Source organism: Mytilus californianus, unplaced genomic scaffold (genome assembly GCF_021869535.1).
Source record: "Mytilus californianus isolate M0D057914Y unplaced genomic scaffold, xbMytCali1.0.p SCAF_1, whole genome shotgun sequence".
NCBI lineage: Eukaryota > Metazoa > Mollusca > Bivalvia > Mytilida > Mytilidae > Mytilus > Mytilus californianus.
In genome coordinates, this window is record NW_026262581.1 from 141,977,639 (window position 1) to 141,999,261 (window position 21,623).

At 33.5% G+C, this 21,623-nt stretch overlaps 1 protein-coding gene across 1 annotated transcript in view; it reads left to right on the forward strand.

Annotated features, from left to right (window-relative positions):
• The window catches only part of LOC127737692 (protein EFR3 homolog A-like), a 116,398-nt gene that overhangs the window by 36,182 nt on the left and 58,593 nt on the right, over positions 1 to 21,623 (forward strand). The window contains exons 7-11 of the mRNA XM_052248551.1: positions 571 to 702; positions 4,604 to 4,682; positions 6,241 to 6,487; positions 11,854 to 11,947; positions 16,870 to 16,921. Coding sequence (XP_052104511.1) covers positions 571 to 702; positions 4,604 to 4,682; positions 6,241 to 6,487; positions 11,854 to 11,947; positions 16,870 to 16,921 — 604 coding nt within the window. The remainder of the gene's footprint in view (positions 1 to 570; positions 703 to 4,603; positions 4,683 to 6,240; positions 6,488 to 11,853; positions 11,948 to 16,869; positions 16,922 to 21,623) is intronic.

The window sequence follows — 21,623 nt, forward strand, 5'->3', positions numbered from 1 at the left end:
TAATACAGTGTGTTATGTTATATCTCAGTTTTTCTTGCTTTTGATTGGATGTGTTATGTTATATCTCAGTGTTTGTATTAGAAGCATAAGAAAAATCTATGTATTAGAAATTAGAGATTTGATGATTTTAAGACAAATTTAAGAAAGTTTTTCGCCGATTGTATGTGCTTCCTATACAAACGTTTACCTATTTTTAAAGAATTCAATCAGTAATATTTCAGATAATAAAAGAGATAAAAGCATAATTTTTTCAATCTTCATTTATAGTTCAACAAGCCAAGGTTGTATGCAAAATTTTAGCAAAATTTGTGACATAGCCCATTTACTGTTCCTTGACTTTAAGGATGATCAAAGGAATACACTTTGGCCTTTTTAGCTTTTACAACCATGACAACATGTTTAATATAACCATGACAACAACATACATTCTTACACATTTTGTTTAATCTGCCATGACACCATTACACATTTAAGTATTTTATTAGAATTCTTATTTGATCAAACATGACAGCTGTGTTCATTCTGAAACTCTTATTCATGTATGATCATAATAACACATTCATCTTTCAGTTTTATGTCTGTGGATTTAGAAAGTCCTAAAGATGAAGAACACCCAGCATATTTATCAGAAGTTGTCTTCAGAGATCTGGTGTGCAGAGCTTCTTATGGAAATATCAAAAGTGTGTTGAAACCAGCATTAATGTGAGTACATAAATAAAAAGAACATCGCTGATGTGAGTACATAAATAAAATGAACAGTACTGATGTGAGTACATAAATAAAAAACTAGCACTAATGTGAGTACATATATAAAATTCAGTACTGATGTGAGTACACAAATTAAGGGATCATAGATTTATTCTTACGAGGAAGATCCGAGCATGCTCAGAGGATGCTCGGAGCTTTTTAAGTAGGCTCTTCTCAGCAGTTTATGTGACAATAATTATCATGATCCATTAAGATGTCAATCAAATCTATAGCACTTTTATAATAAGGAAAGTAGAGCATTATAGAGGAAGCTCCATTAACACCTGTGTAAACATCTGGTCTATTCAAACAAATCTTGCATTAATTTTTCAAAACTATAAAATAGATGAGAAATTCTTCAATATTACTGTACAATGCTTGGTATCAAGTCTTCACAGAAAGAAAATGATTTTAAAACATTTTCTTAATAATTATCATTCTTTTTCAATACACATGATACAAAAAAACACTCAAATTTTATATTTGAAATATAAATATATTTTAAATCTATACTATATAAAATGAAATATAAAAGTCATCAAAGACACTACCAAAACATAGCACATTCAGTTTCATGCGAAAAAGGGTTGATCTTTTTTTATATTCCATTTAATTTGACAGTTGTTTGAAATTAACCCTCCATTTCATTGCAGAAAAGTTTTTTTGAGTCGTAAACATGTTTCTTGGGTGTTTCAAAGCAATAAAAATATACTATATTCTACAGGGAAAAAAGGGGGAGGGAATTAGATTGGTTAACTTCTGGTGATGTTTACTTTCTTATATGTACTGAAAAGTTATGCTATATTTTCACTGTAGTACAGGACATTTATTTATGTCAAGTATTTCTTTATTTGAAACATAGATAAATTCTGCACATTTTTTTTGAAATATAACAATCATGACAATTAAACAAAGACTTATAGGGGGAAAATAATTTTACTCATGCCAAGTATTTCTTTATTTAAAACAAAGCTAAATCTGCACAATTAAAAAAAAAATGCCAAGTAAAGAGAGATGTACTAGAGGGAAAATAATGGAGGTATTACCCCCTCAAACCAGGCTTCCACTAATGAATTAAAACTTTTCTTAAAGTAGCCATAAATTTTTATAAAAGAACTTAGTTTGCTATTTTAAAAAACATATTACCATTGTTTAGTTAGGGGCATTACTTATACAAGTAATTTTCAAAATTACCTATACAAGTTATGTTGAAAACAAGGCTGTTTCAAATATTACTTCTATATCATGAATAAGTAACTTCTGTTAATATTATTTTTATAGGTGTTCATTCATACAGGTTTTACTAGCTTTAACAAATTTTCACAGACATCTGGTTATTTTCCCCATGAAATATACTGGTAAAACTATTTAAATCCTCAACAAGCACTAATTGCTTTTCTGATGCCACATTTCTTGGTCAAAGATTGGCCTCTTGGGGCTATTAAAATATCATTTCCCCTTAAAATCTTAGAGATAGACAGTTATAACTAGATATGGAACCTTTAATTAAGACTTGAAGTTAATTATAATTTGAATCTTAATCAAAAGCAATTACATATATTCCTTAAATAATTGTAAGTACTAAGTTTTTTGAAGTTGTATAAAATAATTTATTAAAGTAATATTTTTGTCATTATTTTTTAAAGTAACCTCTCTATACTCATCTAAAATTGGATAAATACTTAATTTTATTTAATGAAATGATATAAAAATTCTTGAAAACTACATTTAGTCCATGCTTTATTTGACATTTAAAATAACTATTGAGTTATTAAATAATTTTTAAAAACAAAAAATACTTATAAAAGTGACTAAAAAAAATTACTTGTTTAGTATCGCCACCTGAATGTTGATTGTGTCTTGATAACTTTTATGTAGCATATTATATAATATAAACTATTTTTAAATCATATCATCTAATTATAAAATTTGAGAATTTTTTTATTATTAAAAAAGGAATGATTATCAAATATAATAAGAAAATATTTAAATGACTTTTACTTTTTGTGGAGACAGATTTCTTTCCAAGCATAACACAGCTCTGTTGAAGAATTTCTAATCTATTTTATAGTTTTGTAAAATGTATTTGAATAGACCAGATGTTTACACAGGTGTTTATGGAGCTTCCTCTATAATGCTCTACTTTCCTTATTAGAGAAGTGGTGTAGATTTGATTGACATCTTAATGGATCATGATAATTATTGTCACATTAACTGCTGAAAAGAACCTTCTTAAAAAGCTCCGAGCATCCTCTGAGCATGCTCGGAGCTTCCTCGTAAGAATAAATCTATGATCCCTAAAGCAAACACTAATGTGAGAACATAAATAAAAACCAACCCTTATGTGAGTACACAAATAAAAGCCAACACTTATGCGAGTACGTTGATAAAAACCAACGCTGATGTGAGTACATAGATAAAAACCAGCACGGATGTAAGTACATAAATAAAAACCAGCACTGATGTGAGTACTTAAATTAAAACTAACACTAATGTGAGTTCATAAATAAAAACCCGCACTGATGTGAATACATAGATTAAAACCAGCACTGAAAGTAGTACATATTTAAAAACCAGCACTGATGTGAGTACATAGATTAAAACCAGCACTGATAGTAGTACATAAATAAAAACCAGCACTGATGTAAATACATAGATTAAAACCAGCACTGATAGTAGAACATAAATAAAAACCAGCACTGATGTGAGTACATAGATTAAAACCAGCACTGATAGTAGTACATAAATAAAAACCAGCACTGATGTGAGTACATAGATTAAAACCACCACTGATAGTAGTACATAAATAAAAACCAGCACTGATGTGAATACATAGATTAAAACCAGCACTGATAGTAGTACATATTTAAAAACCAGCACTGATGTGAGTACATAGATTAAAACCAGCACTGATAGTAGTACATAAATAAAAACCAGCACTGATGTGAATACATAGATTGAAACCAGTACTGATGTGAGTACATAAATAAAAACCAGCACTGATGTGAGTACATAGATTAAAACCAGCACTGATGTGAGTACATAGATTAAAACCAGCACTGATAGTAGTACATAAATAAAAACCAGCACTGATGTGAGTACATAGATTAAAACCAGTACTGATGTGAGTATATAAATAAAAACCAGCACTGATGTGAGTACATAGATTAAAACCAGTACTGATGTGAGTACATAAATAAAAACCAGCACTGATGTGAGTACATAGATTAAAACCAGCACTGATAGTAGTACATAAATAAAAACCAGCACTGATGTGAATACATAGATTAAAACCAGCACTGATAGTAGTACATATATAAAAACCAGCACTGATGTGAGTACATACATAAATCCATTACTGGTGTAAGTACATAAATAAGAACAAGCATGCACATGGATGTGAGTACATAAATAAGAACAAGATATCACATCAACATATTACCACCCTTGTAACACGCCCTGACATGCATGCAAATCAAATCTAGTGAAAAGCAGGGCTTGAACTGATATCAACATGCTCTTGCCCTGACATGCATACTAATCAGTTAAGTACAAACAGGCCTCATATCACAGCTCTCACCCTGCTTTTCAAACTATTTCCCTATGGACATTTAACACTCATCCATTCAATAAATTGATTATATGTCAAGATCGAAATAAACATAGATAAACAAATTTATAGTCATACCAGCTTTAAAACTAGTAATAACACCAGTGGTTCAATTGTCAATCGTTTTAAGATTATATGTAGAAGTTCAGACATTATCAGAAGTTATTGAGACTTTGGTGTCTGTGATATTACGTGTTTTTTAATAGTAATTTGTTTGTACTTATAATTGATAATTATATTTTTCAGACATTATGACAACCACAAGTTATGGGTTCCAAGTGATTTTGTTGTTAAATGTTTTAAGATTATAATGTACTCAGTACAGGTAAGTCAAGGTTGTATCTCTGTTGTGAAAACTTTTTCTTGATAAACCTACCAATTTCTTCGTGTGATTCACATATCATGCATATTGCAAATTAAGCTTACAACATGTTGAACTTTTGTAGGGAATGGTAGACTGGTAGACAAGAAAAAGGGGAAACCTTTTTTTACGTCCCCTCCACAAAGTGGTCGGGGCAATATGGTTTTACCCTTGTTCGTCATTCTGTCATTCAGCCATTCCATAATTCCACAATGAACAGCGGCCACTGATTTGTTTGAAATTACGAGCTTTGAAAATTTCGTAAAAATAACAGTTATATAGACTTTCTTTATTAAATTTTCACTCCTAAAACAGCTTCAAGCCTTTTTACAAGCAGGCCCATTCGTGTAATTCTGACACATCTAGTTTGTGTAATCAATTCCTATAGTTTTCAACCCCCAGAGGCTTCAATATTTTAGACCGTTTGTTTATACATTGAAGATGTGCTCTTTGTGTAAACATTTTGGTCCATTTTACGGACATTAGGATTTGATGAATTATGATATAGAAAAAGATCTCTCTTTTAACTTTATTAACAATTTATAACTCAAAGGGAATTTTTATATGCACTATTAAAATATTGGAAGAAATATATACCTTCCTCACTTACTATCTGAGGATTTGGCTTTGATTTTGGCATGTTTGAGAATAAAATATAAATTTTATATCTCAGTTCTTTGTCGAAAAAAATAGCAACACTTTGAAACGAAAATATATTTTCACCTGTGTTTTCATAAAGTTTTCCTTAACTTATAGTCTTTAAAGGTAATTTCCAAGTTGAAGGAAAATAAGATAAGTTGTTTTGAAATCGTGCTATTATCGGTGACAGAAAATCACAGACAGCTTTCCTGCAAATACAAATGCTTCCAGAAAAAAATTCTACTGTTCATTTTTTCTTGCAATTATGACAAAACATTTTTGAACCAATTCACAATTTGCTTATTTTTTGCCTTAAAGCTGAAAACCTCATTATTTAATGCTATAAATGGCATTTCTTTTTTTCCTGCAAAATTGTTATGTACTACAACCCAATACCAATTTCTAACTTTATTGACTTTACTTGGTGACAGAAAAATAACTAGTTGTTTATTTACCCAAAGTTGATTTTACAAGTTTCCATAAACTGCATCTCTGTTTTCCGATGACACTGCTTACAAATTCAGGCAACTGATTTGATGACGTCAGTGTGTTTTTTGGGAAATTTGGATGCATATTGTGAGCAACCTCCGGAAACAACATGTTTAACTTGGAGAAGTTATTTTCTGCCCTTGCTACTGGTACTGTATCATATGCCCTTTAGTATTTTCATCATGGTTTCAATGACTGCAAGCATTCTTTAGTGCAGTATAATTTGTTATTTCTTTTATTTTTTGTTAGTATTATATCATTAATTTAGTGTTAAGTGCTGTTTAAATGGTTTTTACTGTATGTTCTTTCATCATGTTAATGTATGTTTTGTTATAATGCTGAGATCTCAAAAAACTAGTTTCACCCTACCACATGAACTATTATTCTATTTCAGCAACAGTACGGTTATATTGTTATACAGACTTTAATGGAACATTTAGATAAACATACTAAAAGTGAACCACAGATAAAGAACAGTATTATAGATGTATTATATGAGTCGGTGTTAATAGCTGCTGGTGGATCAATCGGACCTTCTGTGTTAGACGTAATCAACACTTTACTAAGACATCTAAGGCTTTCTATAGAAACAAATGATCAAACAAAAGAACAGTTTGAGGATAATATCATTAATACTATAGGTAATATGACAATACATACTGAGTACTTTAAATACAAAGCAACACCTTCAATACTATAGGTAATATGACAATATATACTGAGTACTTTAGATAGAAAGCAACACCTTCAATACTATAGGTAATATGACAATATATACTGAGTACTTTAAATAGAAAGCAACACCTTCAATACTATAGGTAATATGACAATATATACTGAGTACTTTAGATAGAAAGCAACACCTTCAATACTATAGGTAATATGACAATATATACTGAGTGCTGATAGAAAAGTAACACCTACAATACTAAAGGTAATATGACAATATATACTGAGTGCTGATAGAAAAGCAACACCTACAATACTATAGGTAATATGCCAATATATACTGAGTGCTAATAGAAAAGCAACACCTACAATACTATAGGTAATATGACAATATATACTGAGTGCTGATAGAAAAGCAACACCTACAATACTATAGGTAATATGGACTATATATACTAAGTGCTGATAGAAAAGTAACACCTACAATACTAAAGGTAATATGACAATATATACTGAGTGCTGATAGAAAAGCAACACCTACAATACTATAGGTAATATGCCAATATATACTGAGTGCTAATAGAAAAGCAACACCTACAATACTATAGGTAATATGACAATATATACTGAGTGCTGATAGAAAAGCAACACCTACAATACTATAGGTAATATAACACTATATACTGAGTGCTGACTATAAGCACTACAAACCAGTAAAAGTCTGAAATGGCCTATATCTGTACTCGACTGTACTGATTATTACTCGACCAGTCTGAACTGGTCTGAAATTTACTTGATAATACTCGACTGTAGTCTGAACCATACTTAACAGTCTGAACTTGTACTCGACCCTTACTCGACCAGTACTTAACCATTTTATATGCGTCTGAACCATGCTCGACCTAGTCTGAACCATACTCGACCTAGTCTGAACCATACTCGACCAAGTCTTAACCAACCTAGACCTATTTTTTGTATCTATCTATTGTATTTCATCAATTTAGGAACTGTTTTTAACAACAGCTATTTCCCTTGGCTAGAAATTTGAACAACAATTTGAAATTAAAAATGTATTCAATATAGCATTGAAACCAAAATCTCACAATAAACAAAATATAACTTCATCACCATATTCATCAACACTTATATACATACATACCGGGTATATATCACCTTTAAAATAAAAATAAAACAAGCTGATCAAATAATCTCAAAACTGAATTGACTATTATTTTAAATGTTATTTAAAATTTTTTGAATGTTTCAGATATATTTTATGGTTACTGGACAATTTTCACCATTAACTTAAGCCTCGTATAGATTTATGGTGTCATTTGAGTTTAGTTAATAATGCAGTGAACATTTTTTTTATTGAAATATATATAAAATAGCATATAAAGCAACTTAATAAATTTAAAAATTGACACCTTTGTTTTGTTAAACCAAGAATCATGATAATAGAAAATCCATAGTAATCCTGTGATAAACTTTTAAAAAGGGAAATGCGTTCCAAAGTTACAGTGAAAAATTTATTTCAATTAAATTTACATAATTTTTGTCAAAATTAAAGACATGGCATACAAGAAGCAAGCACTTTAATAAGGTTTAATTACCTCAGTACATGTGTGTTTTACTGGTAAAAAGAAAGCCCTATTTTTCTTAAACTTTATCTAGTGAATTCAAAAGGCCTTGCGATTTAAGTTTCACAGGATGTTGCAATTTTGAATGAATGTTATTTAGAACTTAATACTCTCTGACCAGGTGTGATCTTTTTCATGAGTTTGCCCCAAGCAGGAGGTATTACTTTATACTTCACCACTAATCAGAAGAACAATTTTATTAATTTCTTTAATTTTTATCCCTTTTTGATATATATTGTATATAATATATCCCAAATTATAATAATAGATATATTTCTAAAATAAGGTTAAACAATTTCAGTGATTTTGTTGGCTGTTGTTACCTCATTAAAAAGATAATTATATAACTATTGTACATTTTTTGTATGTAACCATGCAACCTATGTAGTTTTTATTTAGGAATTTAGGATAATTTAAAAAAAAAAAACATGCCAAAACAAGAAGCACCTTAATAAGGTTTAATTACCCTCAGTTTAGGTGTGGTTTTTAGGTAAAAAAAATCTTTTTTTAACAAAACTCTAAAACTTTAAAATTAATATAATTAAATTATTATATAAGATAATTTGATTTAACTATCTCTATTCGATAAATCTGAGAATCATGTAAGAATGTAAAAATCTGTTTTTATAATATATCTTTATTTTATTGTGGCTGTTGTCATGTCAGTTAAAAAGAAATTTATTTTAACAGTTAAAATTTAGAAAAAGTAAAGGTTATTTGGTTAAGTATGGTTCAGACTGGTCGAGTATTGTTCAGACCTTTGGTCGAGTATGGTTAAGACTGAAAAAAAAAAGGTCGAGTACAGGTCGAGAATGGGTTAAGACTGTTTCAGACTGGTCGAGTAATAGTTCAGACTATTTTCAATGGCAAAGAAAAGGGTCAAGTACAAATCAGTACAGTCGAGTATGGTTAAGACTGGGGTCGAGTAATGTCGAGTAAAATTCAGACCAATTCAGACTGGTCGAGTAAAAATCAGTACAGTCGAGTACAGATATAGGCCATTTCAGACTTTTACTGGTTTGTAGTGAAGTAATATAACACTATATACTGAGTGCTGTGAGAAAAACAACACATACTATACTATAGGTAATATGGACAATATATACTGAGTGCTGATAGAAAAGCAACACCTACAATACTATACATGCTATAGGTAATATAACACTATATACTGAGTGCTGTGAGAAAAACAACACATACTATACTATAGGTAATATGGACAATATATACTAAGTGCTAATAGAAAGCAACAACTACAATACAATAGGTAATATGACAATATATACTGAGTGCTGATAGAAAAGCATCACCTACAATACTATAGGTAATATGACAATATATACTGAGTACTTTAAATAGAAAGCAACACCTTCAATACTATAGGTAATATGACAATATATACTGAGTGCTGATAGAAAAACAACACATACAATACTATAGGTAATGTAACACTATATACTGAGTGCTAAAAGAAAGCATCACCTACAATACTATAGGTAATATGACAATATATACTGAGTGCTCATAGAAAGCAACACTTACAATACTATAGGTAATATAACAATATATACTGAGTGCTCATAGAAAGCAACACTTACAATACTATAGGTAATATGACAATATATACTGAGTGCTAATAGAAAAGCAACACCTACAATACAATAGGTAATATGGACAATATATACTAAGTGCTAATAGAAAAGCAACACCTACAATACAATAGGTAATATGACAATATATACTGAGTGCTCATTGAAAAGCAACACCTACAATACTATAGGTAATATGGACAATATATACTAAGTGCTAATAGAAAAGCAACACCTTCAATACTATAGGTACTATAACAATATATACTGAGTGCTAATAGAAAAGCAACACCTACAATACTATAGGTAATATAACACTATATACTGAGTGCTCATAGAAAGCAACAACTACAATACAATAGGTAATATGACAATATATACTGAGTGCTGATAGAAAAGCAACACCTACAATACTATAGGTAATATAACACTATATACTGAGTGCTCATAGAAAGCAACAACTACAATACAATAGGTAATATGACAATATATACTGAGTGCTGATAGAAAAGCAACACCTACAATACTATACATGCTATAGGTAATATAACACTATATACTGAGTGCTAATAGAAAAGCAACACCTACGATACTATAGGTAATATGGACAATATATACTGAGTGCTGATAGAAAAGCAACACCTACAATACTATAGGTTATATGACAATCTATACTGAGTGCCATTAGAAAGCAACTTTATGGAGTTATTGCCCCTGAAATATCTAGTTTATTCATTTTTTGGCTGTTATTGTGAAAACTGTAGTATTTAGGTTAAAAATGTTAACTGCAAATAGATGATCAGCATGACAAGATCTATTTAATCTGAAAGTTGTTGCTCCTAATATATTGATTTTTGTTGCGTTTTGCAGTTTTTACTGTTATCTAAAAAAACTATAAGAGCTTGGTCGAACTTGTGAATTGCAAACATGATCAGCCAAACAAGAGTAGCAAAACTGCATTATGTGCATATAAAAGTCTTAATAAGCAAATGGGTGATTTTTTTCACAAGTACTAGCCTGGCATCCCGGCCCAATCTAGCTGCGCGTCGCAAGGGCCAGGTGGGGAACAAATACCACGTGATTGATTCAGTGCCAGTTGACTCTGAATCTAAAGTGAGGCTGAATAAATATTTGCATAAATTTTGATGTTTGATGTAAACCAGCGATTTCAAACCAATGATTAAGAAACATTGCTTCTGATTCAATAAATTTTGCTCTCAGATTGACGAGTCCCCATTGTCAGTAATATAATAAAATAAATATATATTAAACAGTATAAATAAATACTAGTATGTGTAATCAAAAGAAACTTTGAAAAATGTTGTACATTTAATATATATTTTATCAGGAAGGATTATATGGCGTAAGAGTCAACGAAACAACTCTTTATAATAAAAAAAATCAAACTTAATAAATATTGTAATTGTCTAATGTAATTATAATTTAAAATAGATGTACGATGGTGTATCTTCGCACATGTACACATCATTTGAAATGTAACCCCCCAAAAAAAATAACTGCAATTTTTGTTGGCCTTTACTTTTTATGGTTTTTTCCATATATATTTTGCCCTTTGAGATACATGGGTACATGTAAATTAGGTCGTAAAAGTGAAATCCAATTCACACCTTGGTCATGTGAAATCTTAAACTTTTAACTTTCTCACCAGTTGATTGCTGATAAGAGTTAACCCTTTTCTGCTTACTAATTATCATCATACAAATAATTAGATATGATAACACTGTACATCAATTCATAAAGAAAAATAAATACAGTCTAATTTTTACTAATTGATGTTAAACAAAAATTGATTGGATACAGATGTAAAACAAACATTGCGCGACAAAATTAGTATTAACCAATCATTGACAGGCAGGACATTGATACACGCCTGGCTATACTGACAAGATTAGCCAGGACCCCAGGCTACACAAATACGTGATACAGCCTCAAGTGTGCCTCTTGTTTGTTTTTACAGTTTTATAATTGTAAAGACACATTTCTCTGAAATAAAGTTAATTACTAATGGTCTGATTTTAAAAAAGATACAAAGATTAAACTGCCATTTGTATTATGGTATATGTAGATTACATATTCTTTTTTTTACAGGGGAATTTGCAAAGAATCTTCCTGACTACCAGAAGATAGAAATTATGATGTTTATAATGGGAAAGTTTCCACAGTTCTCCTCAGAAGAATTAGGGTAAAGTCCATACCTACATAGCCAGTGCTTATAATCAATAAGTTTTCTATAGTTCACTCCATAATTCGGGTAAATGTTCGTACCAATAATCCTTCAATTTATATTCAATAAATTTTAAGCACTCCACAATTAGGGAAAATGGTCCCTAGCATTAATAATAGTCCCCAACTGTTTTATAATTTCATAGAAAATATCTTTTCAATTAAAGATGCGCTTTGAAATTGTCAAAAATATTTGTCTGTCCAAAGTCTTGTCAGTGATTGTCTTAAAGCAAAATATTTGTCTGTCCCAAGTCTTGTCAGTGGTTGTCTTGCACAAGTCTTGTCAGTGGTTGTCTGTCCTATGTCTTGTCAGTGGTTGTCTTGCAGCAAAATATTTGTCTGTCCCAAGTTTTGTCAGTGGTTGTCTGTCCTATGTCTTGTCAGTGGTTGTCTTGCACAAGTCTTGTCAGTGGTTGTTTTGCAGCACAGTATTTGTGTGTCCCAAGTCTTGTCAGTGGTTGTCTTGCAGCAAAATATTTGTCTGTCCCAAGTTTTGTCAGTGGTTGTCTGTCCTATGTCTTGTCAGTGGTTGTCTTGCACAAGTCTTGTCAGTGGTTGTCTTGCACATGTCTTGTCAGTGGTTGTCTGTCCTATGTCTTGTCAGTGGTTGTCTTGCACAAGTCTTGTCAGTGGTTGTCTTGCACAAGTCTTGTCAGTGGTTGTCTTGCACATGTCTTGTCAGTGGTTGTCTTGCACATGTCTTGTCAGTGGTTGTCTTGCACATGTCTTGTCAGTGGTTGTCTGTCCTATGTCTTGTCAGTGGTTGTCTTGCACATGTCTTTTCAGTGGTTGTCTTGCACAAGTCTTGTCAGTGGTTGTCTGTCCTATGTCTTGTCAGTGGTTGTCTTGCACAAGTCTTGTCAGTGGTTGTCTTGCACATGTCTTGTCAGTGGTTGTCTTGCACATGTCTTGTCAGTGGTTGTCTTGCACAAGTCTTGTCAGTGGTTGTCTTGCACATGTCTTGTCAGTGGTTGTCTTGCACAAGTCTTGTCAGTGGTTGTCTTGCACAAGTCTTGTCAGTGGTTGTCTTGCACAAGTCTTGTTAGTGGTTGTCTTGCACATGTCTTGTCAGTGGTTGTCTGTCCTATGTCTTGTCAGTGGTTGTCTTGCACAAGTCTTGTCAGTGGTTGTCTTGCACATGTCTTGTCAGTGGTTGTCTTGCACAAGTCTTGTCAGTGGTTGTCTGTCCTATGTCTTGTCAGTGGTTGTCTTGCACAAGTCTTGTCATTGGTTGTCTTGCACATGTCTTGTCAGTGGTTGTCTTGCACAAGTCTTGTCAGTGGTTGTCTTGCACATGTCTTGTCAGTGGTTGTCTTGCACATGTCTTGTCAGTGGTTGTCTTGCACAAGTCTTGTCAGTGGTTGTCTTGCACATGTCTTGTCAGTGGTTGTTTTGCACAAGTCTTGTCAGTGGTTGTCTTGCACATGTCTTGTCAGTGGTTGTCTTGTAGCAAAATATTTGTCTGTCCCATGTTTTGTCAGTAGTTGTCTGTCCTATGTTCTTGTCAGTAGTTGTCTGTCCTATGTTCTTGTCAGTGATTGTCTTGCACATGTCTTGTCAGTGGTTGTCTGTCCTATGTCTTGTCAGTGGTTGTCTTGCACAAGTCTTGTCAGTGGTTGTCTTGCACAAGTCTTGTCAGTGGTTGTCTTGCACATGTCTTGTCAGTGGTTGTCTTGCACATGTCTTGTCAGTGGTTGTCTTGCACATGTCTTGTCAGTGGTTGTCTGTCCTATGTCTTGTCAGTGGTTGTCTTGCACATGTCTTTTCAGTGGTTGTCTTGCACAAGTCTTGTCAGTGGTTGTCTGTCCTATGTCTTGTCAGTGGTTGTCTTGCACAAGTCTTGTCAGTGGTTGTCTTGCACATGTCTTGTCAGTGGTTGTCTTGCACATGTCTTGTCAGTGGTTGTCTTGCACAAGTCTTGTCAGTGGTTGTCTTGCACATGTCTTGTCAGTGGTTGTCTTGCACAAGTCTTGTCAGTGGTTGTCTTGCACAAGTCTTGTCAGTGGTTGTCTTGCACAAGTCTTGTTAGTGGTTGTCTTGCACATGTCTTGTCAGTGGTTGTCTGTCCTATGTCTTGTCAGTGGTTGTCTTGCACAAGTCTTGTCAGTGGTTGTCTTGCACATGTCTTGTCAGTGGTTGTCTTGCACAAGTCTTGTCAGTGGTTGTCTGTCCTATGTCTTGTCAGTGGTTGTCTTGCACAAGTCTTGTCAGTGGTTGTCTTGCACATGTCTTGTCAGTGGTTGTCTTGCACAAGTCTTGTCAGTGGTTGTCTTGCACATGTCTTGTCAGTGGTTGTCTTGCACATGTCTTGTCAGTGGTTGTCTTGCACAAGTCTTGTCAGTGGTTGTCTTGCACATGTCTTGTCAGTGGTTGTTTTGCACAAGTCTTGTCAGTGGTTGTCTTGCACATGTCTTGTCAGTGGTTGTCTTGTAGCAAAATATTTGTCTGTCCCATGTTTTGTCAGTAGTTGTCTGTCCTATGTTCTTGTCAGTAGTTGTCTGTCCTATGTTCTTGTCAGTGATTGTCTTGCACATGTCTTGTGTCTGTCCCAAGTTTTTTCAGTGGTTATCTTGCAGCAAAATATTTGTCTGTCCCAAGTTTTGTCAGTGGTTGTTTTGCATCAAAATATTTGTCTGTCCATTGTTTTGTCAGTGGTCGTCTTGCAGCAATTTATTTGTCTGTCCAAAGTTTTGTCAGTGGTCATCTGTCCCAAGTCTTGTCAGTGGTTGTCTATCCCAAGGCTTATCTGTCTTGTCAGTGGTCATCTGTCCCAAGTCTTGTCATTGGTTGTCTGTCCCAAGGCTTGTCAGTCTTGTCAGTGGTCATCTGTCCCGAGTCTTGTCATTGGTTGTCTGTCCCAAGGCTTGTCAGTCTTGTCAGTGGTCATCTGTCCCAAGTCTTGTCATTGGTTGTCTGTCCCAAGTCTTGTCATTGGTTGTCTGTCCCAAGACTTGCCAGTCTTGTCAGTGGTCATCTGTCCCGAGTCTTGTCATTGGTTGTCTGTCCAAAGGCTTGTCAGTCTTGTCAGTGGTCATTTGTCCCAAGTCTTGTCAGTGGTTGTCTGTCCCAAGGCTTGTCAGTCTTGTCAGTGGTCATCTGTCCCAAGTCTTCTCATTGGTTGTCTGTCCCAAGGCTTGTCAGTCTTGTCAGTGGTCATCTGTCCCAAGTCTTGTCATTGGTTGTCATTCCCAAGTCTTGTCATCGGTTGTCTGTCCCAAGGCACGTCAGTCTTGTCAGTGGTCATCTGTCCCAAGTCTTGTCATTGGTTGTCTGTCCCAAGGCTTGTCAGTCTTGTCAGTGGTCACCTGTCCCAAGTCTTGTCATTGGTTGTCTGTCCCAAGGCTTGTCAGTCTTGTCAGTGGTCATCTGTCCCAAGGCTTGTCAGTCTTGTCAGTGATCATCTGTCCCAAGTCTTGTCATTGGTTGTCTGTTCCAAGGCTTGTCAGTCTTGTCAGTGGTCATCTGTTCCAAGTCTTTTTATTGGTTGTCTGTCCCAAGGCTTGTCAGTCTTGTCAGTGGTCATCTGTCCCAAGTCTTGTCATTGGTTGTCTGTCCCAAGGCTTGTCAGTCTTGTCAGTGGTCATCTGTCCCTAGTCTTGTCATTGGTTGTCTGTCCCAAGGCTTGTCAGTCTTGTCAGTGGTCATCTGTCCCAAGTCTTGTCATTGGTTGTCTGTCCCAAGGCTTGTCAGTCTTGTCAGTGGTCATCTGTCCCAAGCTTGTCATTGGTTGTCTGTCCCAAGGCTTGTCAGTCTTGTCAGTGTTCATCTGTCCCAAGTCTTGTCATTTGTTGTCCGTCCCAAGGCTTGTCAGTCTTGTCATTGGTCATCTGAAAGCTGTTTTCCGATGACTTTGTTGTGTATAGAAAACATATAACAGTTAATTTTCCCCAAAAACTGTACCGATGGTAAGCATTATTTTATTTCTTTAAGTTCTCATTTGACCAAGTACCAGGATGCCCTATGACAGTAAGTAACCTGTCACAAAATATAAATTCTGGAGTCAAAAGTCTGTAACATGAAACTAGTCTATTGTCGTCCTTATATCTTTTATACATTGATCCACGTGTTTAGGAGAATATGTTTGAGAAAAATACATATAGGTTGAAATGATGTAATTATTTACTTAGGCGACAATGGTAGCATTTTTGGGTCCTGCATTTTTATTATAAAAGATCTGTTGATAAAAATGTCAAATTCTGAATTATCAACACCTTTGGGTGTAAATAAAACTGCAAAACATATATGGTACCGCAGCTTATTGATAGAAAAATGGCATTTTTTTGGGGTAATCAATGGTTTTGTAATTTTCGAAATAGTATGAATGAAGAACACCCCTTGCTTAATTTGGCACAGACAATGTTGCTCGTCACATAGAGTTTCCTCCAAATTTCTTGCTATTTCTACACCAATGGCCAACACTCATTTCTCACTATTTCAATTTTGATTTCTAATTACCAGGGCAGCAGAAAATAAATTTACTTCTACCTATTATCTTAGGTGCAAAATCTAGGTGGCACCAGTCATCTTTAATTACTCCCTTTTAACTAATAGTGACTACTTAATAAAGATGATTATTGAATGTTAGATAAATTATGTCAGTACATTAGCACTGACTATGGAGTACTGAATGTGACTATCTGTGGTTTCATTCTGAATTGATTAAAAAATTCTGATATTTTTAAAGTGGCAACTGTGAAAAAAGTATTTCAGCAAACGATGTAGAATGGGACTATTTTGGTTGGTACATAAATAGGCCAATTAGAATTAAGCATTATTGATTTATCATTTCTTAAGGTTGAAAATTATTTTCTGAGTTTATTTTGCTTAAAATATTGTAACTAGACTGCAGGATGTATATTGGATATTAATGTTTATTTCCAGAGAAGCAGTAGATACAAGAATGCAGACCATGCTCCTGAAAACATTACTTAAAGTAAGTTTTTATCAATTAAATTTGCCATATGTAAACATGTTTAAAGCCATATTTGGACCTTTTTTTGGTGATTAAACACAAAAACTTTCAATTACAAATTTTGGATTTTTCTCAAATTTTTCAGAAAGAGAGTTAGTGTATATGGCACTCATACCACATCTTCTTACATCTATAGACATATCTCTGTATCAACAGTTTGTTTTAATAACATTTGGAATATCTTCTTTACATAAGTATGCTATAAATTTGTTCATAAAAATTGGTACACATAATCTTCACTCATAAATAAGCCATATGCCATTTTAAAAAACAGAGGTGGTAGTATACTTGTTTTCAAGCTAATGATTAAAATCAGTAGAAAAATACATCTTCTACCAATATGTCACAGTTTGACATCCAGAAAAATAGCATCATTACCTCCCCTGTAACTGTATGGTATGCTCTTAAGGTGGTACCTAACACTACAGGGAGATAACTTTGTAAAAATCAGCTAAATGTTTTAATTACGTTGTATTGTTAAGGAAATATTAAGCTTCTCAATGATCAAAATTAGTGTTTGTCAAACTGCTATATAACCAATGAAATTTTTCTGATAAAGTGGTTGGTTCAAATTTTTTGAAATTTTTATATTTTTGTCAAAGGGTCAAAGTAAACATTTTGTCAAAATTTTATGAAAATTAAACGAGCCAAATTAATATTAGTCAAGGTGTTGGGTACCACCTTAAGTACCCTGAAATTGGCATTTTTGTCCCAATTTAGGAAAATAGAAATCATTGAAAATGAATGAGTCCTCAGTATTAAATATATTGGAAAATCAGTTTTTGATGAACAAAGCAACAAAAAATATACTATCGAAATTGATAACTTTGTGGGGTAACTTTTCTTAAGTCATTAGCTTTCATAATATGACAAAAAGAGTTCTTTTCTTGTCCTACCTTGAATAATGCAACAATTGGTTGAATTACAGTAAGGTCTGCTTCAATTAAGGTGGCTCGGCCCTTTAACAGTGCGCATATTTTAACGCATGTTTCTAACGACGAGCTCCTTGGAAACGGTCGCTTTGAGGGGTTTTCTCAAAAATAGTTTTGACGACATTGGAACGCGGGCGTGTATGAAAGCACCCTTTCCCGATGTCAACAAACCATGCAAAACGTTCTACAAAACATGAAATACGTACGGTCAGAACTACAGAGTGGTTTGTTCATTTCACATAAAAAGGACAGAATTATACATGATATATTAAAGCATAACATTGAAAAAAAGAAAATATAAATATTGACATGTACGACGCCGACGGTATCTGGTGCGTTCGCTCCAAAACTCACCTACACGTTCGCCCCTTAGATCCGTTCGCACCCTATTTTCATTTAAATACTGGTTGAATATATCAAAAGATGTCTTTTAGATGTATTAGTATATATATATATATTTAAGAACATTTGTTGTTCGACCTGCTAGTCAAATGCGTTTTGTTAAAATATACTTTTTCACTTTTTTGGTCTTTTGGAAAATGTTGTTTGTGCTGTATTTAGACCCCTCTATAAAGAAATTTGTTTTGCATGCACACGTATAAAAATTGCGGTTTTTATCCAACGCAATCATAGGTTTGAACGTTGTTTTCAATTTAGACTTGTTTATATATATATATATGAAAATATTTTGCCAATGACTCAACGTTTTACCGTGACCGTAAACAAAGGATAGCGATCGATGTAAACAACTGCATGCCACCTTACGGCTTCATTGGCGGATCCAACACTTTTTGTAAGGGGGCCCACTGACTGACCTAAGGGGGGCCGCTCCAGTCATGCTTCAGTGATTCCCTATATAATCAACCAAATTTTTCCAACAAAAGGGGGGGAGCGGGCCGTTAGGACCTATGGATTCGCCTATGGGCTTTCAAAAACAAGTAAAACCCATATAGTATGCTATTATAGTATAAAAGCATCGGGGTTCATCTGCACGCTATAAATAATAAATAAATAAATAATAATAAAAAATAAGCGTTTTTTAGAGTCGGCAAAGTATACAAATAGAGTCAACATAAGCTCTAATGAGCTTTTAACCGTTTTATCCGTTTGGCGTATTATAACATTTTGTTACTGTCATAAATTTCTTTTTTACTTGAAATATCTTCATTTCCAAGTATTGGTGGGATCTCATTCTGGAGTAAGTGAAATATTTTCCCACTGCAAAATTTTGATAATAGTTACGTATTTTTTATTTGCCAAAAATTTTTGAACATAACAATTCCGGAGTATGTGAAATATTTTAACACTGCAAAGTTTTGATAATAGCTAAGTATTTTTTATTTTTCCCAAAAAAATTTTGGACATTACAATTTTCAAACAAAGACTAAATACTTGACAGTTACACATAACATTTTTATTTAAAGATTTATATACTTTATCAAATAATGGGCACGAAAAATATATCTAACAAATTTTCTCGTATCATGATTCTATGGTTTTTGGAACTCTAGTCCTATAACATGAGACCTCGGGGCCAATGTTTTGTATTTATGATATTTTCCATTTACTTATTTCGATATTTGTTAATTTTGTATTTTCTGTTGTATCTTTCAATATGCCAACATAGTTCGCATTTAAAAAAAGAGGAAATATCAGCGTAAAATATTTGGTTTGACCAAGTCGGGAATTTTTCATAAAAGGGGTAGGGGGGACTGCCTAAGAGAGGCTTGCTCCAGTCACGCTTCAATGATTCCCTATATAATCAACAAATGGTCCCTCCCCCTAAATCCGCCTCTGTTACAATTACCCCATCAACCAAATATTTTGAAACATATATATATAGTATGCCAGTAACAGACACAAAAGTGCACACGCTGAAATGTCTCGCCTTCTTTACTAATCATTGATATTATGTTGATAGTCCTAAATATAAAGCTTTATTACAACTGTCACATAAACTTAACATTAACCAAGTAAACTAAACATTGACCAATGAACCATGAAAATGAGGTCAAGGTGAAATAAAACCTGCGTGACTGACATATAGATCATAAAATATTTCCATACACCAAATATAGTTGAACTATTGCATATAGTATTAGAAAAAAAGACCAAAACTCAAAAACTTAACTTTGACCACTGAACCATGAAAATGGGGTCAACGTCAGATGACACCTGCCAGCTAGACATGTACACCTTACAATCATTCCATACACCAAATATAGTAGACCTATTGCATACAGTATAAGAAAAACAGACCAAAACACAAAAACTTAACTATAACCACATAACCATGAAAATGAGTTCAAGGTCAGATGACACCTGCCAGTTGGACATGTACACCTTACAGTCCTTCCATACACCGAATATACTACACCTATTGCTTATAGTATCTGAGATATGGACTTGACCACCAAAACTTAACCTTGTTCACAGATCCATGAAATGAGGTCGAGGTCAAGTGAAAACTGTCTGACAGGCATGAGGACCTTGCAAGGTACGCACATACCAAATATAGTTATCCTATTACTTATAATAAGAGAGAATTTAACATTATAAAAAATCTTAACTTTTTTTTTCAAGTAGTCACTGAACCATGAAAATGAGGTCAAGGACATTGGACATGTGACGTCTGAAGGAAACTTCGTAACATGAGGCATCCATATACAAAGTATGAAGCATCCAGATCTTCCACCTTCTAAAATATAAAGCTTTTAAGAAGTTAGCTAACGCCGCCGCCGGTTCACTATCCCTATGTCGAGCTTTCTGCGACAAAAGTCGCAGGCTCGACAAAAACCATGAACATGAGGTTAAGTTCAGATAGACCCTGCAAGACAGGCATATTTGTTTTTCATTCATCATTTGTACATAAATCATGCCGCTAGTTTTCTCATTTGAATTTTTTAAATTGTACATTTGTCATTTGGAGGCCTTTTATACCCAACTATGCAGTATAGGTTTTACTCATTGTCGAAGGTCGTATGGTGACATTTAGTTGTTTATTTCTGTGTTATTTGGTCTCTTGTGGAGTGTCTTATTTACAATCATATCACATCTTTTTACTTAATATTTCAATATATACATTTAATAATCATACCATACACCAAATATAATAACCTATTGATTACACAATGTAGCATGTTAAAAGAGGACTTACCATTGACCAATGAACCTTGCAAATGAGGTCAATAACAACTGCCAGACAGACATGTACTCCTTACATTTGTGAATCATTGTATACATATAGTTTATCTACATGTACTTTTAGTATTAGAAAAAACAGACAAAAACACAAAAACATGACATTTAAAAATGACCTATTGCTAACAGTATCTGATAAACAACCCTAATCAGGTAACTTTAACCTTGATCACTGATCCATGAAATGAGGTTGAGATCTTTGTAGCAATCTATATCAATTTGAGTGCATATCTAAATTTACAAAACAATATTAATCTGGATCATTGTGATGCTGTAAATTTAGAAATTATTGTGAGGTTTTTATTAATGCAAATAATGCAACAGGGTGAATATAGCAATAATAAGAACTTGCATTCTGAAAACTGAATTATAGATCTTTAGGCAGATTTTTTTTAAACTCGCAATTGAGTCCATTCGTCAATAAAATGCTTCGCTGGGCGCAGTTTGATACGACCGCAGAGGTCGAACCCTGAACAGTTGGGGCAAGTATGGACACAACATTCAAGCTTGATACAGCTCTGAATTTGGAT